Source organism: Poromitra crassiceps (assembly GCF_964638095.1).
Source record: "Poromitra crassiceps genome assembly, chromosome: 11".
In the NCBI taxonomy this organism is placed as follows: Eukaryota; Metazoa; Chordata; class Actinopteri; order Beryciformes; family Melamphaidae; genus Poromitra; species Poromitra crassiceps.
The window spans coordinates 17,175,160-17,201,772 of record NC_139643.1 but is presented as its reverse complement, the minus strand read 5'-3'; the positions used below and the strand labels follow the sequence as shown (position 1 = coordinate 17,201,772).

The window sequence follows — 26,613 nt, the reverse complement described above, 5'->3', positions numbered from 1 at the left end:
CATTTAACCAACAGCTTTTATTGCATAAAAACATGTTATCAGGCACTATTATCTTCTATACAGAGAAAGACTGCTTTTGACTTGCCAGAGACAATGTTGTACAGGATCATTTATTTTTATCTCAGCATGTTGTCGATGTTTCTGCTGCAGCGGCCATTGCAACTCTCTCAAAACAGAAGGGAAACCCTGCCTACTGTATCTAGAGCGTTTCACTGTATTTTACTGAGTGTCCATGATCTGAACGGACTCGTCGACCACATCCAGAGTGATGGGAGTGACTGTTTTGGTCAGGACGGCCGTGGTGCCGGGCTTGTACCTGTACTGTCCCTCTCTGGAGGAGAAACATAAGGAGACAAGAAAGATTCATTTGTTATTATTGCAAAGATGAGTGGACTTTAATCACCGAGTTTAGTGCATCTCATTTGTCTTTCTTTTAAAACACATGCTGACACAAGAGCAGTGTTTTACATTCATTTTGTATGTATTTAGCCGGTTATCCTCTCCTTATCTTAATCTTAGGCTTTTAAATTTTAATTCCTACACATTACAGGCAACAGGGAATCATCTTGGAAGCAGAGCCATAGTGCTTTGATCCCAGAATGCCAATTTAAAGGAAACATCCACCCAAAACACGTTAAAAAATATCTGATGTATTTGACTTCTTAATGGATAACTGGCCAATCACAAACAAGCTGATGTCACCTCCAGATGTTTCCAGCAGCTGGAGTTTGACATGAGAAAATGTTTCAGGAAGTAAAACATTGTTGTTAAACGTCAAGTTTTGTGTGTCGTCTTTCTAGAGCTGCCGTTTTGCACCAAGAGACGTTCAACAACACACAGGTGCAACCAAAATATTAGTGAGGGTTTCCAACTTCCACTCCATGTAACTAGGTGTTCCAGTGCTACCCTCATTCATGTTTTGCTTGCACCTATTTTTATCCTGCCTTTGAGACACAAAATGGCTGCTGTCAAAAAAAGGCCCATTGTAATGTGACGTAGGGCATTCACGACTAGTGAATTTTACTAGTCGACTAGTCGTCCCTAAAGTACTAGTCTTTTTTTTTTTTTTTATCTTTAAGAAAGAACATGAGGTATTTACACGACATACATGGACTATCATATCCCATATCCCCCACAAAGAACATCAAAACACAACACAACAAAACAAGAAAACTGCATAAGATACACAATAATCCAAGAACAAACAAGACTATTGGACAAACAACCAAACAAAAACAATGCATTCAGCTCCTATCCTGATAAGCCTAATGACACTGGGGTAAAAAGTTCTTAAAGTCAAACTCTGTATGTGGTTGCCATATTTTGGGGATGTCTAAGAATCTGCCTTTGCTCTTGTAGTAAATGTTATCCAACGTATGGTAGCTTGAGAGTTCATTCCACCAGTGAACTACAGCTGGGAGATTGGATGCTTTCCAATTTAAAGCTATGCATTTCCTAGCTGCCAACAGGGCAAGATCTATGTATTTACTTTGAATGCATTGTTTTTGTTTGGTTGTTTGTCCAATAGTCTTGTTTGTTCTTGGATTATTGTGTATGTTATGCAGTTTTCTTGTTTTGTTTTGTTGTGTTTTGATGTTCTTTGTGGGGGATATAGGATATGGGATATGATAGTCCATGTATGTCGTGTAAATACCTCATGTTCTTTCTTAAAGATAAAACAAAACAAAACAACGACTAGTCGACTACTAAGCACAGTGTCGACTAGTGGTTTTACTAGTCGACTACTAAGCACAGTGTCGACTAGTGGTTTTACTAGTCGACTAGTCTGTGAATGCCCTAATGTGAGGATCTCACCTCCTGCCCTTCTCTGTGGACTTGTGGTACATGTAGCCTCGTAGGTAGTCCACTCACCTCCTGCCCTTCTCTGTGGGCTTGTGGTAGCCTCGTAGGTAGTCCACCCCGGCCGCAGTGATGACACACAGGTCCACGTTGCTGCCGGAGCCCAGGTCGCAGAAGATCCCCGCAGAGATGGCGTCTCGTACGAGCCGCTTCGCCTCCTCCAACTGAGGAAGAGAGGAGAGAAAAGAGAGGAGAGGAGGAGAAGAGAGGACAGGAGGAGAGGAGGGGGTCAGAGGAGAGGGGAGGAGAGGAGAGGGGAGGGGAGGGGAGGAGAGGAGAGGAGAGGAGAGGAGAGGAGAGGAGAGGAGAGGAGAGGAGAGGAGAGGAGAGGAGAGGAGAGGAGAGGAGAGGAGAGGAGAGGAGGAACATTAAATGTACCACCAGTAGTCTAGTAGGAACGGGGGGTCCCCGTGCACCCGAAATAAATATTTTTCTAACATAGATTTTTATACTCCTCAAGGTGTCTAATAAACAAATTTTGTTGTTACCCCGTTGAAATAGTCATAACTTTTGAACTAGACATCATACAGAGACAAATGACACCACTTTTCTGTATAATCGTTGCATGAGGAATTGATTGAGAGGGTTGTTTTCATGATTATAACAGGTTTGGTATAGTAAAACTAAAAAAAATGTGGAAAAAGTGTATAATTTACACTCAAAATCTTGCAAAAGAAATCTATCTACATATTAGTCCATGAGTCAGAAGGGTTGAGAATAATGCTCATATTGATTTTTGGCAAGGTATACATCTCTAGAGTTAGAAAATAATATTTTCTATTATGTGATAGCATTGCACCAATGGTAGCTAAATGTGTGTTATCACTCGATTTATAACACCATGCAAAACACACTTTTCAAACCTAATAGTTGAGGGATTAGGCAAATTTGAGGGTAAGTTCATGCAAATCAAGTCTAAAAGCACTAGATTTAGCCCAGAATTAGCCCAGGGCATGCTCTAACAATTGAGCCAGAGTCCCCGAGCCGATGACCCCCGGGGTCACCATGGCGGCCGAATCCAATATGACCACTGTCCGAAAAAGCTTTTGGCTATAACCTTTGAAAGACATGAGCTAGAAATACAGACTTGGTGTCTATCTTATGTTTTTTGACCATTAGAAAGGTGTTGGAATGCTTATCTTTACTAGCTCAATTGCTAGAGCATGCCCTGGGCTAATTCTGGGCAAAATCTGGTGCTTTTAGACTTGATTTGCATGAACTTAGCCTCAAATGTCCCTAAGTCCCGCAACAATTATGTTTTGCATGGTGTTATAAATCGAGTGATAACACACATTTAGCTACCATTGGTGCAATGCTATCACATATTTTCTGACTCTAGAGATGTATACCTTGCCAAAAATCAATATGAGCATTATTCCCAACCCTTCTGGCTCATGGACTAATATGTAGATAGATTTGTTTTGCAAGATTTTGAGTGTAAATTATACACTTTTTCCACATTTTTTGAGTTTTACTATACCAAACCTGTTACAATCATGAAAACAACCCTCTCAATTCAGATTCAGATTCATTTATTTAAAGAATGGGACTTTACACATTAATGAACAGTACAGCCGTACAGTAAATATGCCAGGTTGTAGCCCAAGGGCTAGTTTCCACCTGTAGTCCCATGGCAGGTTGGTGTAATCATGAAAGCGAAAGAAAAATTAATAATACAACAAAGATTAAAAGTACAGAAAGTTAGTAAAACCAAAAATGATTAAAACACACAATTAATAGTACCAAAAAAAAATTAATAGTATAAAAGGTTAGTGAAACCTAAAATAAATAAAATAAATAAAACACACAGAGCATGCTGCAAAACATGGCAAATGATCTGTTAAGTATGTTAATTGTGATCACATTGTTGGTTTGATCTGAGCCATATTTTCAACTGGCCTTTGAAGGTGGCGAGACTCGGGCATTCTCTGATCGAGGGAGGTAGATTATTCCAGAGAGTGCTTCCCATGAAGGATAGGGTCTTCTGACTAAAGGAAGTTTTTCTAAAGGGGACCTCACAGACCTTGTTCGTAATGGCCCGGGTGACACGGGTCGAGTTGGCGGTCGCACGATATTTGATAAAGTCAGCAAGAGGAGGCGGCGCCAGTCCATGTAGAACTTTGTATATTAGACAGGCAGAGGTGAAATTTCTAAAGTTCTCAAAACTTAGCATGCCATATTTACGTATGATATGGCAGTGGTGATGAGAAAAGGGTTTTTTATCTAGTATTTTCAGGGCTTTTTTATAGAGTAGTTCGGCTGGTTTGAGGATGGTTACTCCTGTCAGCGACCAGCTAGTTATACAATAGTTCAGATGCGAAAGGATCATTGAGTGTAAAAATAAAAACGCAGCGTCTGTGGACAGACAGCTCCTTATTTGTCTGAAATTATACAGGTGGAATTTAATTTTTTTGGAGATCATTTTAATGTGATTGCTGAACGTTAAATTGGAGTCCAGCATCACGCCTAAGTATTTAAACTCGTTAACTACTGATAATTCCTCTGACCCCAGGAAAACATTGGAGCGCGAAGGTGCAATGTTTTTTTTAGAAAAGAACATACAAACAGTTTTTTTTTGCATTCAGCACGAGACAAGATTTAGTTAGCCATGCCTGAATATGAGAGAGAGCTGAAGATAGGACACGTGCCGCCTCCACTGGGTTTTTAGCCCTTGTGAAAATAACTGTGTCGTCAGCATAAAGCTGGACATCTACATTAAAACAGTAATCTGGAAGATCATTAATGTACAGGGAAAAGAAAATTGGGCCCAAAATTGACCCTTGGGGGACCCCTACTGGACAGCTCAGGTAAGGGGAGCTGACACCGCCAACCACAGTGCACTGCTCCCGGTGAGACAAATATGATTCAACCCATTTAATGGCCTCAGCAGAAAAATTGAAGCTGGACAATTTAGAGAGGAGCACACTGTGGTTGACGGTGTCGAATGCCCTCTTAAGATCGAGGAACACAGCTCCCACACAACCATCCCTGTCCAAGGAGCCTTTTATTTTCTCCAAGAGCAGGACCAAAGCAGAGTCAGTTGAGTGGTGTGGACGAAAACCAAACTGCATGGGGTGCAAGGGGGTCTGGCTCGTCTCAAGAAATTCTATAAGTTGTTTAGCGACCCATTTTTCAATGATTTTAGAGATTATCGGTAAAATACTGATGGGTCTGAAGTTGTTCATGTCAGATTTATCACCAGCTTTGTAGATTGGGGTAACTGAGGCCAGTTTCCATGCCTTTGGGACGGTTGAGTACTTAATGGATAAATTAACTAGATGCATAATAGGTGGCGCTAATGTCTCTTTATTTAATTTCAAGAAGCTGGTGTTAAGACCATAAACATCTTTAGCCTTAGAGCTGTTCAAAGCACTAATTATGTCAATGACCTCAGGTACTTATTATTATAACCTTTATTTAACCAGGTAAAACAAATTGAGATACGAAATCTCTTTTACAATTGCGACCTGGCCAAGAAGGCAGCAAGTTACAGATCAGATCATACACACATTTACATACAAGATACAAAAACTAATTAAAACAGAGCACAGACTACACCAACACTGCATCAGAAGTAATAGTAAAAAGCATACAAAATAAAATCGTATATTACGATTTACATCCTAAAATCATAGTCATAAAATGATGATAAAAGAAGCATAAAGTGCAGAGGCATATTGTGCACAGAGGAGTCCAAATATTGCTACGAGAGGCATAAAGTGCATAAAGAGACAAAGTGCACAGTGGAAGTTTAAATGTTGCCACAGGAGCAGCTCGAGACAAGAACCTCTGACAGCTTGTGTTTAAAACTGGACAACGAAATCAAAGAAACCAACTTAAAACGTGTCTGCAGGTCATTCCAGGACCAGGGACCAAAATAAGACAAGCTTCTTTTGCCAGCCTCAGTCCGTACAGGAGGCACTTTAAAGCGCAACCAGTTGGATCTGAGATTATACGAGGTAGTTATGGACACAAATTTAGAGCATAAGTAAGAGGGTAACTTACCCAGAATGGTCTTATACATGAGAATATACCAATGATGCATCCTTCGCATAGTCAGGGAGGACCATCCGACTAGATTGTACAAGATACAGTGATGGGTCCTGTAGCCTGAGGTGGAAATATATCTCAAAGCAGCATGAAAAAGTGGATCAAGTTTGGCCAGAGTAGTAGGACTCGCGAATCTATAGATAGTGTCGCCATAGTCTAACTGAGACATGAACAGGCTTGCCACCAGGCGTTTACGAGAAGGCATAGAAAAACACGATTTCAATCTATACAAGGAGCCCAAGGTGAATTTGAGCTTCCTGGACAGAGTTGCAATATGGTGTTTAAAATTTAGGTCCTTATCCAGCCAAAAGCCTAAATATTTATAAGTATCCACATACTCAATGGCTGTCCCTTCAAGTGTGTGGATAGCAAGCGGAGGAGCCACAGTGCTGCTATGTGCAAATAACATTGTCTTAGTTTTGCTGGCATTTAAGAGCAGCTTAGCTTCGTTAAGCTCGTGCTGCAAAGAGGTGAAATCAGATTGAAGATTGGAAATAGCAGCTTCACAGGAAGGAGCAGTGGAGTACAGAACAGTATCGTCCGCGTACATGTGGTACTGTGAGTATTTCAGACGGTCACAAATTTTGTTTACATATAGGAGGAAGAGAAGAGGCCCCAAGACGGAACCTTGGGGAACCCCTTTCTCCAAGACAACAGGATCTGAAACAACATTACCAAACCTTACAAATTGTGTGCGGTCGGACAAATAACTCTGAAACCAATCAGCCGCATTCTGACAGAAGCCCGCCTTCAAAAGAATGTCAATTAAAATAGCATGATCAACTGTATCAAATGCCTTGGTTAAATCAACAAATAACGCAACACAAACAGATTTCTTGTCAATGGCAGCCTTAATATCATCTAATACTTTAAGACTAGCAGAAACGGTGCTATGCCCAGGTCTGAATCCCGATTGCATAGGATTTAGTATATTGTTGGAGTCAAGAAACATTTTAATCTGGTCTGATACTAGAGACTCCAAAATCTTTGCTAAGGGACTGTTCGTTATTTATGAGAGGGGGGGTATGGTGCAGAAAGGGGGAGGGATATCAAATATTTTTTTGAGTACTGGGGAGGGACTTGTGTTTTTTATTTTGGCTTTAGGGAGGGCTATACAACATTCATTTTTTGTATTTTGTATATATTTTAAATGCGTTTTTTCGTTCCAAAATTCGTGTTTACTCCCCTATTTATATCTATGGTTTACCTGTATGGTGACTGGACTTGGTATCTCCCATTCCTTCCTTTCACATAAACCGCTGCTCCTATGCACTGTGTACAGGCCCTCACTCGGTCCTGCTGTTTGCTTGGTGCATTGACTGGAAACGTTTATCATCGCTTTATATTGTTTCAGAGCTGGAATTGTTGACACATATGCAGTTGGCTAGGCTCAGGGCCGGTTCGAACATATAGGCGACATAGGCGACCGCCTAGGGTGGCACTTGTGCGCCTTCACTTGCAGCTCTCCAAATATTCTCCAGCGCTCTGCCTCTCATGCTCTTCCCCGCTAGATCCATTCTCTCGCCGCTGTCCGCGGCACGAACCGCCCGCCCTACTATGCCTCTGATTGGCCTACCCTGATATTCTTACCCTAACCCAACCAATCATCACTCCTCATGCCTAAACAAGCACTACTACTAGCCAATCAAAGGCAGAGGAGGGCGGGTCATCATGTCTTCTCCATCCCGCTTGAATGAGGAAAAGGGACACGGAGTAAATGAAATGACATAGCCTACAAGTAGACTAATTTACATCATTAACTTTGGGTTAAGGTAGCATAGGCCATGTGCTCATATGTGTGTACCAGTATTAGTGTAATCAGTAAATAAGCGCGATATTTCTAACATTGTTTCTGGGTTCCAAAACAATCTGTTTCCCTGTGCAGCGCGCAGTGCGCACTTTGCCTGCCCATTCATTGGAGAGACCAAAATTGCAAGATACAATATCTGAAGTTTCTCAAAGTTGAAACTACCTCTGCAGTAGTAGCCTACAATGAAACAAGACAGACTTAATGGACTGGCAACAATCTCCATATAAAATGAACTGGCAGAGAGAATCCTAATAGAGGATGATTGGATTTATTTAAAGACCTTTGCTGACGCAGCCCCCGCTGGTGTCCACTTCTGAAAGGTAAACAAGATTTATTTGCCAACAGCTCGTAACAACAACTCGCCTTTGTTAAGTTGTGAATCTGCTGATGATATAGGCTATAGGCTAAATACATTGTGAGTCTTATATTACTGTGGTTGCGCCGCCGTGCGCACATTCCGTGTTTTATGCACATGAGAAAGTGGTAGATAGCGTTGTACAGTGGGTGGTACCAAATACAAGATAGCGGGAAAAAACAACACAGAAACTGAAAGTGAGGATTTATCCTTCAAGATGAAAAACGTACACCAGGATTTGGTACAGAAAACCTATACTTTCCCCCCAACTCCAGGGATTTCGTTGTCATGCGACCATCAAATGGTAAGTGTTATATGGCCGCCGTGCCAATATTGTGGACGCTGCTCCTACAGTATGCACTGTGTACAGGCCTATTCAGTAGGCCTACATTTGGGAGAACGGTCATTAATATGCACGTGTCGGTATGTTTTGTGTGTGTGTGTGTGTGTGTGTGTGTGTGCAGAATAGGTTGTTTTGGTCCTGCAGTTTGCTTGGTGCATTGACTGGAAACGTTTATCATCGCTTTAGCCTATATTGTTTCAGAGCTGGAATTGTTGACACATATGCAGTTGGCTAGGCTACTGTAGGCTTTATAACTAGGAGATGAGGCCATATTGGGCTGGGTACTATTAACGTTATATGCCCCCCGCCCCCTCTCCCCCCCGATGTCGGGCGCTATCAAAGGTAGCGTTCTTCAGTAGGCTACTACCTTTGGTGTGAATATGATAAAGTGTGGTTATTTATGGTGGAGGGAGGGTGATGCATTTATCTCCAGTCACTCAGGGAGGGACATGGGAAAATATTTATAGATCTGGGGAGGGTGAAGGAACAAAACGAAAACAAAGTCGCCCCTGCACCATACCCCCCCCTCTCATAAATAACGAACAGTCCCTAAAGCAGAAAGATTAGAAATAGGTCTATAATTATTCATTTCAGCTGAGTCACCAGACTTTAACAGAGGTGTGACAAAGGCTTGTTTCCATAAGACAGGCAGTTTCTGAGAAGCAATAGAGAGATTGAAAATGTCTGTGATTGGTTGAGCTACAATCACAGCTGCCAGTTTCAGAAGAAAAGGATCAAGGCCGTCAGGCCCAGCAGTCTTCTTGGGGTCAAGTGTCTGCAGAGCATGCAGAACATCAGACACCAAGAAGGGCACAAAGTCAAACACAACATCGGAAGCGGACTGTGTAGAGTCAGCCGGTACATGACTAGAGGTGTTACCAGTACCTTGCGATGTGTTTTGGCTTTGTTCAAAGATGTGACCAGACTTCTTAAAGTGGGCATTAAACATGTCAGACATGACTTTTTTATCAGAAACAAAAGAAATAGAGTCACTGGCTTTCAGTTTTTGCGGAAGGCTGGCAGCTTTGCCACCCCGTAGTGCCTTAATGGTTTTCCAGAATTTAGTGTGATCGTTAAAGCTGCTCGTGGTTAGAGTCAGATAATAATCTGCCTTAGATTTTCTAATCAGAGCAGTGCATTTATTTCTAAGTGTGCGGAAAAGCTGCCAGTCTTTAACAGTATTAGACTTTCTGGCCAGGGCCCATAGTTTATTACGATCATGAAGTAAATCAGCGAGTTCCTTCGAAAACCAAGGATTATCCCTGTTTTTGATCCTGTGTTTTCTGAAGGGTGCATGTCTATTTACAATCAGTAAGAAGTGATGTTGAAAAAAGGCAACAGCATCATCAACTAACGGGATTAAAGTTATTTGCTGCCAATTCACTCCAGCTAAATCATGGAGGAAGGCCTGTTCGCAAAACTGTTTAAAAGAACGTCTTATTACTATTAAGCCAGCAGACTTTGGCAGCTTGGTGCTCCTGATACAAGCAATGGTACAATGATCACTTATATCGTCCGGGAACACACCAGCTGCCACATACTTATGGGCTGAATTAGTTAAGATTATATCTATCAAGGTGTCCTTACCAGGTTTAGCAGAATTGATTCTGGTAGGACTGCCTATAAGTTGAGTTAGGTTCATATCATCACATATGAGCTTTAGGCTAGCAGATTTATCGCTCATCCAATCCAAATTCAAATCTCCAAGCAGGATCAATTCAGATGGAATTATATTGGCTAACAAGTCAGACAAGCTTGTGATGGACTCACTAACGGCTGATGGTGGCCTATAACAACCAATGACTGTAAGAGGGGTACCAGCTAGCATTATCTGAACAGCTAAAAATTCAAACTGCTTCGGAATTGTTATCGAATGGATTACAGTACCTTGAAATCTCTCAGCAACGTACACAGCAACACCACCAGCTCTGGCCTTACGATCAGTTCTAAAAACATTATAACCAGCAATATGAATGACACTGTCTGGGATAGTAGGTTTTAACCATGTTTCAGAAACAACCACAATGTCGGGCTTAGTAGTCAAAAACCAAGTTTTAAAGATGTCCAACTTTGGTACAAGGCTCCTAGCATTAATATGTAGGAATCCCAGACCATGCCTATTACTAAAATCGTTGGGAGTTGTAAGCTGATGAAGGTTTCCAGTGTAGGGCTCAGGGCCAGGATTACTATTCACATTACCAGAGGCTAAGAGCAGCAATACAATAAGCAATCTAGACATTGATTTTCTGGTATTCATTTTAGAATGTTCTTTTTCCTGAAGAGCAGCAGGGCCATGAAAGTTCCTAGAAAAGAGTGAGTCCAGGATTAAAAGGGCATAGGGCAGAGGACTTTTCATGGCATCAATTGGCACCATACTGAAGGAACAGTGTATGGGCTCCAAATGTGTAGTGGCGCGGTCCGAGTGGTGGAAATGATCAATAGGACCACATGATGGCAGTCCGGTGGAATCACTAATATTTGATCTAACCAGAAAGCCAAAAAGGAGGACCAGCGACAACATGACTTTCAACATAATTGAGCTAGCTCAGACTAGCTGTCTGGTAGCTAGGAGTTACAGGCTTTGAAAGTCAATGAGTTCCTGGCCTAAATTACTGGAATTGCATTCATCACAATACACACAAATTACAAAAAGAAAAAGAAAAGAAAAGAAAAGTGCAATCATCACAAGCAGATACTGAGGAGCTCTGAATCAGAGGGTTCCCCTCAGCCCAGTTAGATTGGAGCTCTGAGTAACAGAGAGTTCTCCGCACTAACTGGCTTGATCTTCCCTTAATTAATTAATAATTTATAAATTAATTAGGGCCACCTAACATTGCTAGCCTAGCACGGGCTAGCTGTCCGGTAGCTAGGGATAACAGGCTTTGAGAAACAAAGAGTTCCTGGCTCAATTGGGAGCTGAAAAAGTGAATACTAGCTTGTGCTATAGTCCCGCGATCATTTAGTTTGCTCAAGTTGAGTGATATTACCGAACATTGAGGAAGAAGAAGCCTGCAGCAGTAAGCAGACACAGCGACAGGGGAGTCCCAGGGCAGAAGGGCAGGAGAAGGCCCGCTCCGGGGTCCGGGAAGCAGCAAGCCCCGTCAACAGCCCGACGACAGCAGGGTCTACCGGCGTGGAGAGGCACCTGGCCAGCAGTCAGCACGCCCGAGGTGACGGGCAGGAGGAAGGCGGCCCCGCACAGCAGCAGCCAGCACGCCCGAAGATGATGATGGAGAGGGCCGGAGGAAGGCCCCGCACAGTAGCAGCAGCCAGCACGCCCGAAGATGATGATGGAGAGGGCCGGAGGAAGGCCCCGCACAGCAGCAGCCAGCACACCCGGAGATGATGATGGAAGGGGCCCAGGGCAGAAGGAAGGCAGCTCCGCACAGCAGCAGCCAGCACACCCGACGACGATGATGTAAGGGGCCCCGTTCGGCTCCAAGGAGCAGCCGCCAGCAGTTAACCCGAGAGCTAACGTTAGCATCAAAGCGCCGCCAACGCTGGGTTGCGATGGAGGGCCGCCGCAGGCCACAGCAGCAGACGCCGTCTACCGCCCCGGCAACAAGAACAGACACCACCGGAGATCCAGAGGTGCAGCAGCTGCCGATAGTCGATGATATGGGCTCGAGATGAACACTTCCGAGAGCCAGTGTTAGCACCACAGCTCCGCCAACGACAAGAGCAAGGCAGCCCCGCTACAACAGGCTATCGTTAGCAACGAAGCATCACCAACGCTCAATGGTGACGAGGGACCCTGGACCGCAGCAGCAGTCACCGTCTACAGCCCAGGAAACAGGCCAGCCACAGCGGTGGATCCGGAGATGCAGCAGCAGTAGCAGCCAACAAGCAAATCGGCAAACCGGGCTCAAAGTCAAAGAGCTGACGCTGGAACAGAACACCGCTCCGCCAACAGAGTTAGCAGCTCAGGCTACAGCCCGGCCGACAGCAGCAGAGCCACACTGGTGAGACTTAAAGTTCGAATAGTGGTTGTTTAAAGTTAAAATTAACAGGCCAATAGGCTAGTTAAAAGCAGTAGACTTAATGAGACAAAACTAAAAACTTCCAGCAAGCAGTGGGGGTAGTCAGAGCGTAAAACAAACATTTAAAACAGAGCGACAAACTAGCGTGCAATCTGACGTGCCGCCATCTTGGATGGCCAGACAGAGATACAGAGATTTCCTGGATGGTAAAAATTGGTACTCCATTGACTGTAGGGTTATTCACCATATTTACAGAGCATGTGGATACGCCAAACTGTTTCGAGATGTCATCAATAGATTTTATGAAGAAGGTGTTGAGTTTTTCAGCCAAGGTGACAGGGTTGCTCACCAGCCGGTTGTCGACATTTAATTCCATAGCTTTAGTGTCCTGTTTCATTTGTTTACCTGTCAGTTTGCTAATATTTTGCCAGATCTTTTTGCTGTTCCCCCTTGCACTTTCCATAACAGTAACAAAAAAGTTGGCTTTAGCCTTCCTTAATTCAGCAATCACCTTATTTCTAGCTGAAACAAACAATTGTCGGTCAGTGCCTAGCCCAGTTGTAATTGACTTTTTAAGCAGTAGGTCCCTGACTTTCATCAGTTTCAAACACGACGAGTTGAGCCAGGGGAGGGAGGTTGAGTTCCTCCTCCTATGGCTCCCTCGTCTGGAGAAACCGAGGATTACATCCTTCAACCTAGAATGAAACATATCGCTGCTGATGTCTGCATCATCACACGTGGTGAGATTATCCCACTCAATATCTTTTAGAGCTCTTGCCAGATTTTGTTCTTCGTTTTTAGGGACAATCATGTTTGTACGGTTATCAGAGGTACTAGAAGTACTAGAGAATGGGTTTTGGAAGCGAGATTTATTAAGTTTTCTGGAGAAGAAAATCGCATTATGGTCCGAGATTCCTGTTAACAGGTTGTGTATTTTAGTAACATTTCTAGGTTTGTTCGAGAAAATTAAGTCAATTTTTGATTGAGATCGATGAGTAATTCTAGTCGGTTGGTCAATTAACTGAGTAAAATTAAAATAATCCATAATTGATTTCAGGCTTTTTCTATCTTTTTTCGCGTCCCAATTTATATTCCAATCTCCAATCAAAATAATTTCTTTTTTGTGGTCACATGATTTAAGGAGCGTCTTGAGATGATCATAAAAATCAATTTTAGCCGAAGGCTTGCGATAGATGCAGACAATCACCAGCGACATTTCATCGGACAGAGAGATATTTACACCAACACATTCTAGACTAAAATCATTGGGCCATATAATCTGGTTGCATTTCAGATGTTCCCTAACATACAAAATTACCCCCCCACCCCTCCCCTGACCCCCCCTATCCCTTCTAAAACTAGTATATCCCGGTAATGAGATAGCAGCTTCTGGTGAGGAGCTAGTTAGCCAAGTTTCAGATATCCCCAGAAAATCAATGTTAGAGTTACATAGCAGGTGTTCTAATTGCTCCCGTTTAGGTAGCATGCTACGGGCATTTAGATGCCCCCCGAACAACCCCCCCTTTTTACATACAGGGTCCCAAATTGTCCTTGCTTGATTTAGTGTCCGAAATATTTTTAAGGATCGATGTCTTTTGATTACAGGGTTTCTATACTTAGCTAGCTTAGAGGAAAAAGGCAGCCCAGTTCGATGGGCCGCTGCTATGGACCTCAATCAATTCCTCATGCAACAATTATACAGAAAAGTGGTGTAATTTGTCTCTGTATGATGTCTAGTTCAAAAGTTATGACCCTTATCCATTTTCATCAGACATCGCAATCTGCCCGCAAAGATGGGCGCCAAATGGACCCATGGGACACTATTTCAACGGGGTAACAACAAAATGTGTTTATTAGACACCTTGAGGAGTACAAAAATCTATGTTAGAAAAATATATCTTTTTCTAACATAGATTTATGTTAGAAAAACATAAATCCCCCCTTCCGTTCCTACTAGACTACTGGTGGTCATATTGGAGGTCAACAGCTCTTTGCAGAAGTAGCTGTGAGTGATGACTTTCTGCTGTTTGGGAGTGAACTGATCCACCTGCTTGATTTCTCTTCTCTTATTCCCTGTAGACGCCTAAGTGGAGCATAGGCCCGTTTCTGCAGTTTCTGTAGTAAGTGGGCTTTTATGGACTGGGGTAGGTACAGTAGCCCCACAGACACGGTCCATCTGAGTGCCAGGTTGTTAGCTTAGCTAACCACTGTATCAGCTAACTTCCACTGTCTTGTGATGGTTCACTGTAAATTTTTTTTACTGTGAAATACAGTAACTTACTGGCAGCAAGTAGCCATTAATTCACTGTAATTATATTCACAGTAGTGGTTTCTCTATTGTAAAATGTATTTACAGTACCATTTTCTTTACTGTGTTTCTTTTCACAGTGTTATTTTATTACTGTATATTTGTTTACAGTAGTGTTTTACTGTGTTTCTTTTCACAGTGTCAATTTCTTTACCATATATTTGTTTATAGTAGTGTTTTATTACTGTACAATCTGTTTACAATATATTTTCTTTACTGTGTTTCTTTTCACAGTGCCACTTTCTCTACTCTACATTTGTTCACAGTAGTGTTTCATTACTGTACAATCTGTTTACAATATGTTTTCTAGTCCTTTACTACTGTGATTTTCTACAGTAAAATATTTTTTTACTGTGGAATATAATGTACTACTGTAAAAACGATGTACAGTAATAAACTGTTCATAACACAGTCAATTACTGTGGATTTTACAGCGTTTTGTGTGTGTGTGTGTACAGTGTTTGTCTTGTGGTGGTTAGTCTTGTGACGTGATTGTCCACCAAACGCAAAGTGAATCTTCACCTCGAAACCCACTCAATTTGAAGCATTTAAACGTGCGTAAATCGCCGGGCATTCGCGTCGCGTCCTTCATCATAGTTTGCCAAGGGCGAAATCGCATCTGTTCGTGTCTTTGCATTGACTTTGTATGTAATCGCAGAGCGCAAAAAATGTGCTTGGCGTTTTGGTGTGAACACACAGTTAGTTCATCAGATGACAGCTGGCCTCACTCACCTCCATGTTTGGTTTGAATCTGTCTTCAAACACAGCGACAGCAGCCGCAGCTCCAGAACCTGCAACCACAACCAAAACAGCAGCAGAGAACTCGGTTTAGCTCACTCAAGCTTCGCTTTGTTATTATAGTTGCTCACTCAAGCTTCAAAATCTCAAAACATGCATCCGCAACTCTCACCACGCACGCACGCACACGCACACGCACACACACACACCTACCCATGGTGAGGAAGGGCAGCTTGTCGTAGGAGCCGTGTGGGTACACGCTGTAGAGCTGAGGTCCGGTCACGTCGACCCCTCCGATGATCAGAGACGCACCGATGTGCCCCTGGTACCTGAGAGACGAGGGAGAGAGACATCACATCAGTACAACATCTTCAGGGTCTCTCTCTCTCTCTCTCTCTCTCTCTCAGATGACAGGGCTAGTGAGGTTGTATGAGGTACTTATTGACAGACAGTGTATTACATACAGTAGATCAGTGGTTACTGAAGCTGATGAGTCACACTATGAAGCTTTGGGAAAGAGTAGTGGAGGCTAGATTAAGAGGAGAGGTGAGGATTAGTGAGGAGCAGTATGGGTTCATGCCAGGAAGAAGCACAACAGACGCATTGTTTGCCCTGAGAATGCTGATGGAAAAGTATAGAGAAGGCCAGAAGGAGTTACATTGCGTCTTTGTAGACCTAGAGAAGGCATACGACAGGGTACCAAGAGAGGAGGTGTGGTATTGTATGAGGAAGTCAGGAGTGGCTGAAAAGTATGTGAGAGTAGTGCAGGACATGTATGAGGGCAGTGCGATGGTAGTGAGGTGTGCATTGGGAGTGACTGAGGGGTTCAAGGTTGGGGTGGGATTGCACCAAGGGTCGGCCCTCAGCCCATTCTTGTTCGCAATGGTGATGGACAGGATCACAGACGAGGTCAGGCAGGAGTCCCCGTGGACTATGATGTTTGCAGACGACATAGCAATCAGTAGTGAGAGCAGGGAGCAGGTGGAAGAAAATCTAGAGAAGTGGAGACATGCGCTGGAGAGAAGAGGGATGAAAGTAAGCAGAAGTAAGACAGAGTATATGTGTGTGAACGGGAGGGAAGATGGAGGGGGGGTGAAGATGCAGCGAGTAGAGGTACCAAAAGTGGAGGAGTTTAGATACTTGGGGTCAACCGTGCAGAGTAGTGGGGACTGTGGCAAGGAGGTAAAGAAGAGAGTGCAGGCGGGGTGGTGCGGGTGGAGAAGGATGACTGGGGTGATCTGTGACAGAAGGGTACCAGCGAGAGTGAAGGGAAAGGTCTACAGCAGGGTAGTGAGACCAGCCATGCTGTACGGTCTAGAGACGGTGGCACTGACAAACAGACAGGTGGCAGAGCTGGAGGTGGCAGAGATGAAGATGTTACGCTTCTCTCTGGGAGTGACGAGGCTGGACAAGATAAAGAACGATTACATCCGAGGAACCGCCCATGTCGCGCAGTTTGGACAGAAAGTGAGAGAGGCTAGACTGAGATGGTATGGACATGTGCGGAGGAGGGAGGTGGGGTACATCGGGAGGAGGATGCTGGAGATGGAGCTGCCAGGAAAGAGGAGGAGGGGAAGGCCCAAGAGGAGGTTCATGGACGCAGTGAAAGAGGACATGCAGGCAGCGGGCGTGACGGAGGACGATGCAGAGGACAGAAACCGATGGAAACAGATGATCCGCTTTGGCGACCCCTGACGGGAATAGCCGAAAGAAGAAGAAGAAGATCAGTGGTTACCAAAGTGGGGGTCGCAGGACACCACTGGGCGGGTCACAAGATGATTTCCAGAATGTGTGAAATTGGCCTAAAGAATGTGTGAACTACAGAATGTGTGAAATACAATTTAAATACTATTAAGGTTTCAAACATAATTGTTTTGTTTACGAAAACCTGGGCGTAAACCTGGCCCATATATCTTCTCAATCGTAGCACTTCACAATCGCTGTCTGTCTTGGAGAAACGTGCTGTTGCACATGAACACAGGAGTGCTACAGCACACAGTATGGAATCTACTGACTCTCCATATGTACCTCATTCAACCTGTCAATTCCATAGAGCAAGTTTCCCCCACAAATCAGGACTTTTGTCGCTCCCTCCCTCCCTCATGCCCCCTGAGCACAACGGGCTGGGGTCCCCCCACGGATACTATGCCACGGACACTATGCCACGGACACTATGCCACGGACACTATGCCACGGACACTATCCCACGGACACTACCCCACGGACACTATGCCACAGACACTATGCCACGGACACTATGCCACGGACACTATGCCACGGACACTATGCCACGGACACTATCCCACGGACACTACCCCACGGACACTATGCCACAGACACTATGCCACGGACACTATGCCACGGACACTATGCCACGGACACTATGCCCCCACCCCCATTATACGTCACTTTAAAGAACTTTTTTACTTTGCACTTTATAATTTCAGATTGTTTCTGTTCTGCTCCGTCTGCTACTGTTGCTGTGGCTGCTGCGCGGCAGACTTGCACCAAGTCAAATTCCTCGTTTGTAATCTGAATCTTCCTCACTGACTCACCAAACAAATGACTGTCAGCGATCTGATATGCAGCCTAAACTTCTGTTTCAGCTGTCTGGTCACCATGGCGACCAGCGTGTCTCTCACCTGAACAGCATCTGTTTCAGTTGTCTGGTCACCATGGCGACCAGCGGAGGCCGCCCGGTGTTGAGCGTGTGCAGCTCCACGTTGGATGACATCATCTGGGTGGTGATCTCCGCGTCCGCCGCCACGCCGGCGCCACAGCAGCTGCAACACACACCAACCACTAGTGCCATCGCTTCAGACCTGACTTGATGCATGTAGAGAAGACCTGAGACTTGACTTGATGCATGAAGAGAAGACCTGAGACTTGACTTGATGCATGAAGAGAAGACCTGAGACTTGACTTGATGCATGAAGAGAAGACCTGAGACTTGACTTGATGCATGTAGAGAAGACCTGAGACTTGACTTGATGCATGAAGAGAAGACCTGAGACTTGACTTGACTTGATGCATGTAGAGAAGACCTGAGACTTGACTTGATGCATGAAGAGAAGACCTGAGACTTGACTTGATGCATGTAGAGAAGACCTGAGACTTGACTTGATGCATGAAGAGAAGACCTGAGACTTGACTTGACTTGATGCATGAAGAGAAGACCTGAGACTTGACTTGATGCATGTAGAGAAGACCTGAGACTTGACTTGATGCATGTAGAGAAGACCTGAGACTTGACTTGATGCATGTAGAGAAGACCTGAGACTTGACTTGATGCATGAAGAGAAGACCTGAGACTTGACTTGATGCATGAAGAGAAGACCTGAGACTTGACTTGATGCATGAAGAGAAGACCTGAGACTTGACTTGATGCATGAAGAGAAGACCTGAGACTTGACTTGATGCATGAAGAGAAGACCTGAGACTTGACTTGACTTGATGCATGTAGAGAAGACCTGAGACTTGACTTGACTTGATGCATGAAGAGAAGACCTGAGACTTGACTTGATGCATGTAGAGAAGACCTGAGACTTGACTTGATGCATGTAGAGAAGACCTGAGACTTGACTTGATGCATGTAGAGAAGACCTGAGACTTGACTTGATGCATGTAGAGAAGACCTGAGACTTGACTTGATGCATGTAGAGAAGACCTGAGACTTGACTTGATGCATGTAGAGAAGACCTGAGACTTGACTTGATGCATGAAGAGAAGACCTGAGACTTGACTTGATGCATGTAGAGAAGACCTGAGACTTGACTTAATGCATGTAGAGAAGACCTGAGACTTGACTTGATGCATGAAGAGAAGACCTGAGACTTGACTTGATGCATGTAGAGAAGACCTGAGACTTGACTTGATGCATGTAGAGAAGACCTGAGACTTGACTTGATGCATGTAGAGAAGACCTGAGACTTGACTTGATGCATGTAGAGAAGACCTGAGACTTGACTTGATGCATGTAGAGAAGACCTGAGACTTGACTTGATGCATGAAGAGAAGACCTGAGACTTGACTTGATGCATGAAGAGAAGACCTGAGACTTGACTTGATGCATGTAGAGAAGACCTGAGACTTGACTTGATGCATGTAGAGAAGACCTGAGACTTGACTTGATGCATGTAGAGAAGACCTGAGACTTGACTTGATGCATGTAGAGAAGACCTGAGACTTGACTTGATGCATGTAGAGAAGACCTGAGACTTGACTTGACTTGATGCATGTAGAGAAGACCTGAGACTTGACTTGACTTGATGCATGAAGAGAAGACCTGAGACTTGACTTGATGCATGAAGAGAAGACCTGAGACTTGACTTGATGCATGTAGAGAAGACCTGAGACTTGACTTGATGCATGTAGAGAAGACCTGAGACTTGACTTGATGCATGTAGAGAAGACCTGAGACTTGACTTGATGCATGTAGAGAAGACCTGAGACTTGACTTGACTTGATGCATGAAGAGAAGACCTGAGACTTGACTTGACTTGATGCATGAAGAGAAGACCTGAGACTTGACTTGATGCATGAAGAGAAGACCTGAGACTTGACTTGATGCATGAAGAGAAGACTTGAGACTTGACTTGATGCATGAAGAGAAGACCTGAGACTTGACTTAACTTGATGCATGAAGAGAAGACCTGAGACTTGACTTAACTTGATGCATGAAGAGAAGACCTGAGACTTGACTTGACTTGATGCATGAAGAGAAGACCTGACACTTGACTTGACTTGATGCATGAAGAGAAGACCTGACACTTGACTTGATGCATGAAGAGAAGACCTGAGACATGACTTGATGCATGAAGAGAAGACCTGAGACTTGACTTGACTTGATGCATGAAGAGAAGACCTGTGGCTTGACTTGATGCATGAAGAGAAGACCTGATACTTGACTTGATGCATGAAGAGAAGACCTGAGACTTGACTTGATGCATGTAGAGAAGACCTGAGACTTGACTTGATGCATGAAGAGAAGACCTGAGACTTGACTTGACTTGATGCATGAAGAGAAGACCTGAGACTTGACTTGATGCATGTAGAGAAGACCTGAGACTTGACTTGATGCATGTAGAGAAGACCTGAGACTTGACTTGATGCATGTAGAGAAGACCTGAGACTTGACTTGATGCATGAAGAGAAGACCTGAGACTTGACTTGATGCATGAAGAGAAGACCTGAGACTTGACTTGATGCATGAAGAGAATACCTGAGACTTGACTTGATGCATGAAGAGAAGACCTGAGCCTTGACTTGATGCATGAAGAGAAGACCTGAGACTTGACTTGATGCATGTAGAGAAGACCTGAGACTTGACTTAACTTGATGCATGTAGAGAAGACCTGAGACTTGACTTGATGCATGTAGAGAAGACCTGAGACTTGACTTAACTTGATGCATGTAGAGAAGACCTGAGACTTGACTTGATGCATGAAGAGAAGACCTGAGACTTGACTTGATGCATGTAGAGAAGACCTGAGACTTGACTTAACTTGATGCATGTAGAGAAGACCTGAGACTTGACTTGATGCATGTAGAGAAGACCTGAGACTTGACTTGATGCATGTAGAGAAGACCTGAGACTTGACTTGATGCATGAAGACAAGATCTGAGACTTGACTTGATGCATGAAGAGAAGATCTGAGACTTGACTTGATGCATGAAGAGAAGACCTGAGACTTGACTTGATGCATGAAGAGAATACCTGAGACTTGACTTGATGCATGAAGAGAAGACCTGATACTTGACTTGATGCATGAAGAGAAGACCTGAGACTTGACTTGATGCATGAAGACAAGATCTGAGACTTGACTTGATGCACGAAGAGAATACCTGAGACTTGACTTGATGCATGAAGAGAAGACCTGAGACTTGACTTGATGCATGAAGACAAGATCTGAGACTTGACTTGATGCATGAAGAGAAGACCTGAGACTTGACTTGATGCATGAAGAGAAGACCTGAGACTTGACTTGATGCATGAAGAGAAGCCCTAAGACTTGACTTGATGCATGAAGAGAAGACCTGAGACTTGACTTGATGCATGAAGAGAAGACCTGACACTTGACTTGGGGTCTAGTGACTTGGGACTTGTCTTTGACTTGTACTTTAATGACTTGATAATAATATAAAATATGATAATAATCGTGATCTAAATATCAGTCAAAAATAATCGTAATTATGATTTCTGCTATAATCAAGCAGCCCTAGTCTAGAGGCAGACTCACTATATCTTAGGAGCGATGTAGTGTATCTTCATGCAGTTCTTGTCGGCCACCACCATGTCGTCTGTGGCTCTGGTGTCTGCTCCCAGGATCACTCCGTCCTGACACACAGACACAACCATCGATGTATTAAAAGAACAGGATAGGGGACGAGCCACGCCCACCCATGCATTCGGACGGAGGCTGCTCACTGCCCCATGAAGCCATCATGGGGGGGTTTTCTTCCTGGTTTTACTTCCTGACCGTGCAGCCCAAGGCGAAGTGCGCATGTGTGCCATGACGTGTTCCATGATGTCTCCCACCCCTCCCACCCATGGATGTATTAAAAGAAGAAAATACATCCGTATACGGCTCTTAGTGGCTTCTGAAGAAAAAATGACCCCATCATTTTTTTTTAATAATTAAAAGAGTCGTTTTATACTTTGAGTGACACCCGGAAAAAATTCCCCTCGGTTTAACAGCTGCCGCCCGGGATCCCCATGCAAGTGGATGGGAATTTTCCTTTCTGGGCTGCATGGCGTCACGTGACTTGCAATACAGAGCTTCGCCACCATTTTCAAATGGCTTCACAGCCCAGCGCTATTCCTGGGGGCTTGGACACAACATGCACTCAAAGGCTTCTTCTTCTTCTTGGTGTTTTATGGCAGTTGGCATCCTTAATGCTGCTCCCCTTTCAGTCTGAAACGCTAGTGCCCCCTAGCTATGCTTTACTGATTCACACATATACTCAACTAATAACCTGATAACTAGGAATAATCAGGTTATTATGTCAATAATTTGATTGACGTGTTTACATACACTCTTAATGATTCAGTTATAGCCTACCTGGAATTCTCCTAAAGGGACAGTTCACCCAAAAATGAGGATTCTGTCCTCCTCTCCTCCCTCTCATGCCAGTTGAAACACAGGTGAACACATTGCCAGCACAACTGGGGAGAGAACCAATACCACTTTCTATATGCACTTTGAAATTAATGCACTTTAATATTCTGCACTTTAAATTCATATTATGCACTTTAACATTGTGAACTTTAATAATCTGCACTTTTAACTAGAGCTAAATAGGTGAATGTCCGCTCCGGACTATCCAATGTATTTGTTTCTTTTTATTCTGTCTCTCTTTTTTAACCTATTATGTCCTGTATGCTGTTGATGTGTTTTTGCAGTGTGTGTGTGTGTGTGTGTGTGTGTGTGTGTGTGTGTGTGTGTGTGTGTGTGTGTGTGTGTGTCTGACTCTCTGATTGACTTCAGTACAGTAGCCTACAGCTGAAGTCAATGTGTTGGTGACTGGTTCTCTCTCCAGCTATGCTGGCAACCTCCCTTTGTGTTACTGTATATGGACAAACTTCACCTGTGTATCAACTGGCATGAGGGGGAGGAGCTAACTTCACCTGTGTATCAACTGGCATGAGGGGGAGGAGCTAACTTCACCTGTGTTTCAACTGGCATGAGGGGGAGGAGCTAACTTCACCTGTGTATCAACTGGCATGAGGGGGAGGAGCTAACTTCACCTGTGTTTCAACTGGCATGAGGGGGAGGAGCTAACTTCACCTGTGTATCAACTGGCATGAGGGGGAGGAGCTAACTTCACCTGTGTTTCAACTGGCATGAGCGGGAGGAGACGATGGCGACACAATCGTCATTTTTGGAGGTATTCCTTTAAAGCAATATCCACTTATTGGTGGTTATTCATCACTTGACTAACAAGAAAACCAGAATATATATGTATCTTATATGTATAAGATCAGATGCAGCTGGGCCAGTTTGTAGAGTTCACATTTTTACTGAAGTAAATCTGTTGTTGGATTTGAATTCAACACCAGATTTAAGTATTGCTTTAAGCTGTTTTGGACCTTGAACACGACAATGATTAAAAATGCATCATACAGCACCTTTAAAAAGCCTCCTGATTGGTGCTAAATTATATTGTATACAGGAGAGGTTTCAAAGTGGGAGGTGGGCCTCCCCAGTGTGGCTCTAAGCAGTTTCAGGGGAGGCTCAGAGAATGGAAATAAAAAAATATTCCATTAATTAACTCATTGAGTGCCAGCCACTTTTGGAGAACGAACGCTCCCAGTGCCAGAGTTTTCAGAGCGTTTTCAGTGATTTCTCGAGGCCCACAGAATATTGTGTGATATTACTATGTAAACACCAAACACGCACAAAGAACGAGCTGGCTCTATTGTATCATCAGCAAAAAAAAGTTTATTGATACCATTTTCCGTTCTTTAGTTATGAGCCGGAGAAGATAGGTCGTTTTGAGCAAATACAGGCGTTTCAAATTATTAGCTGAGATATTCCGCCTTTTGTGAAATGAAGCATTTCAAGCACATTCACTGAGTCTGAAGATAATATTTTCTGATGTAGTGACGTGGTGTAGTTGTGTGATGCCCTGCGTGCCCCACCCCCCTCTCCCCCCCTCCCCCCCTCAGCTGCAAACTCCTCCCCACACTAACACACAGCCAACACGCACCCACTCTATTTTCGGAGCGCTCCGTTTTTGTTCCCAGCGCAACACGGAAATGCCAAACCGGACTGCAGGGAAAGGTTTGGCCCTTCGGCGTCGGGTGCTGCCTTTCTGGCGGCTAATCATGTGGATAAACTATGCAGACAGACAGACAGAGGCAGAGGGGGGGCTCAGTTGTGGGAGCGGATTGACTGCTGTTCGCAGCCGTCAGCTGCAGACAGAGCAATCTATATGGCTCTGGCTGCAGCAGGCATCGGTTTCCCTTTGATCACGGCTTTTTCCAGCTGTTTTCCGGACCTTTCTCTAATCTGGAGAGCACTGTCGCCACCTAATGAGTCCATAAAATAGGTTATACACCTTCAATAGCTCCCATATTTGTACAGGAGATGCCTGAGGCTTTGATCCACGTCCCACCGTCAAAAAACGCATTTGACGTCGATCGACGTCCTTGGCACTCTACGTCACTATTTACTTTGACGTCGATCGACGTCCTTGGCACTCAATGAGTTAAATAGCTAAAAGGAGATCACAAATGTGTGTCGGATTTGGTTAAAGAGATAGTTCAAATATACAGTAGTTTTGGGGAATTTGGCAGTTTTTCTTACTTTCCAGTCACAAACAAATAAATGCCTCCAGAGTAGACAGCTCCTTTTCCCAAGCTTTGTCTGGGGGAAGGCCCACATTTTCAGACTTTGAAACCCCCTGGTATACAGTACATGAGACAGAGGGAGACTGGTGGTTATGTATGTAACCCTGGTATACAGTACATGAGACAGAGGGAGACTGATGGTTATGTATGTAACCCCGGGTCAGAGGTGTTTCCTCACCTTGAACATGATTCCAGCGATGGTGGTTCCTGTCTTTCTGGCATTAGGAGCCTTGTAGCCGAGCTCCGACAGGTTAGACTCCAACACTGTGTTCCTGTCAGTGATGGATCGACAGACAGACAGATAGACAGATAGACAGACAGACAGACAGACAGACAGACAGACAGACAGACAGACAGACAGACAGACAGACAAGCAGACAGACAGACAGACAGACAGACAGACAGACAGGCAGGTAGACAGACAGACAGACAGACAGACAGACAGACAGACAGACAGACAGACAGACAGACAGACAGGTAGACAGACAGACAGACAGACAGGCAGACAGACAGGTAGACAGACAGACAGAGAGACAGGTAGACAGACAGGCAGACAGGCAGACAGACAGACAGACAGACAGACAAGAAGACAGACAGACAGACAGACAGACAGACAGACAGACAGACAGACAGACAGACAGACAGACAGACAGACAGACAGGTAGACAGACAGTCAGACAGGTAGACAGACAGGTAGACAGACAGACAGACAGACAGACAGACAGACAGACAGACAGACAGACAGACAGACAGACAGGCAGACAGACAGACAGGCAGGCAGACAGACAGACAAGCAGACAGACAGACAGACAGACAGGTAGACAGACAGGTAGACAGACAGACAGACAGACAGACAGACAGACAGACAGACAGACAGGCAGGCAGGCAGACAAGCAGACAGACAGACAGGCAGACAGACAGACAGGCAGACAGACAGACAGGCATGCAGACAGGCAGGCAGACAGGTAGACAGACAGACAAGCAGACAGACAGACAGACAGACAGACAGACAGACAGACAGACAGACAGACAGACAGACATTCATATCAATGTTGATTTCTTATTATAAAATGCATGACATCCTACATCTGTAGGATATCAAACACTGGGAACACTAGTCATCTTGAGATAGTAGTACATTTTAGAAGGACACTATGCATCTTTTATTGTAGGCCTATGCCCTGCCCTTAAAAAGTTTACTTCAGTAACAGTAACGTATATAGGAGTAATCAAATGAACTGAAGGCATCATTCTGTCAGAGTTAAATGATTGAAGCTGAACCTGTCAGAAGTATTTTAAATGTTGTCTAGCTGCTCCATAGAGGCTACTGTTGAACTATTTTATGAGCGTATGATCGTATGTTTTGTGTAACGTTACCTTATTCTGCAAAGTAGCAAACTTGGGGAAAGCTACCCATTTTGGTCCTATACGTTCCATCTCTTTATTATAGCAATAGCCTATATAGGCTGGTAGGCTACTAAGTAGGTCAGTATAAACTCATAGAGATACACGGGATTAATAGTAATATACTAGGCTAAATGAAGCCGTCAGTAGCTGCTTTCCTCCTGCATGGCAGCTCGTCAGTTAAAGCAGATATCTCACCTGCGACTGTTTTCAAAGGAGAATCCGCCTGCCGTCATCAGCGGCTCCCCGCCTGGCTGCACTGAGCTCAGCATGGCTCCACACAACAACACGCTCCAGGGAAATATAGGCGATATATCGATCTGTAGCTATAGATGATCTATAAACCAATATAAAGCTGTGTGCTGGCTCAGTGCGTCAGCGCGTTTCATTCACACGACTTTTACTTTCACTTA

The 26,613-nt window shown here is 44.1% G+C and overlaps 1 protein-coding gene across 1 annotated transcript; it reads right to left on the bottom strand.

Moving 5' to 3' along the window:
- psmb10 (proteasome 20S subunit beta 10) lies at positions 1 to 26,613 on the bottom strand. The gene is made up of 8 exons (XM_083645746.1): positions 26,399 to 26,613; positions 24,975 to 25,068; positions 21,684 to 21,781; positions 18,087 to 18,227; positions 15,658 to 15,773; positions 15,439 to 15,497; positions 1,873 to 2,024; positions 1 to 331 (listed from the first exon to the last, which is right to left on the bottom strand). Exons 1-8 carry the CDS (start codon positions 26,470 to 26,472, stop codon positions 220 to 222), a joined length of 846 nt encoding a protein of 281 aa, XP_083501872.1. The 5' UTR covers positions 26,473 to 26,613; the 3' UTR covers positions 1 to 219.

Bases quoted from the DNA above. Each gene is read 5' to 3' on its own strand.
- psmb10 (XM_083645746.1), bottom strand. From the start codon at position 26,472: ATGCTGAGCTCAGTGCAGCCAGGCGGGGAGCCGCTGATGACGGCAGGC. The intron at 18,228-21,683 runs GTGAGTCTGCCT...TGTGTGTTGCAG, and splicing joins TACATCGCTCCTAAGATATA to CTGCTGTGGCGCCGGCGTGG. The intron at 15,498-15,657 runs GTAGGTGTGTGT...TTGTGGTTGCAG, and splicing joins GCTGCCCTTCCTCACCATGG to GTTCTGGAGCTGCGGCTGCT.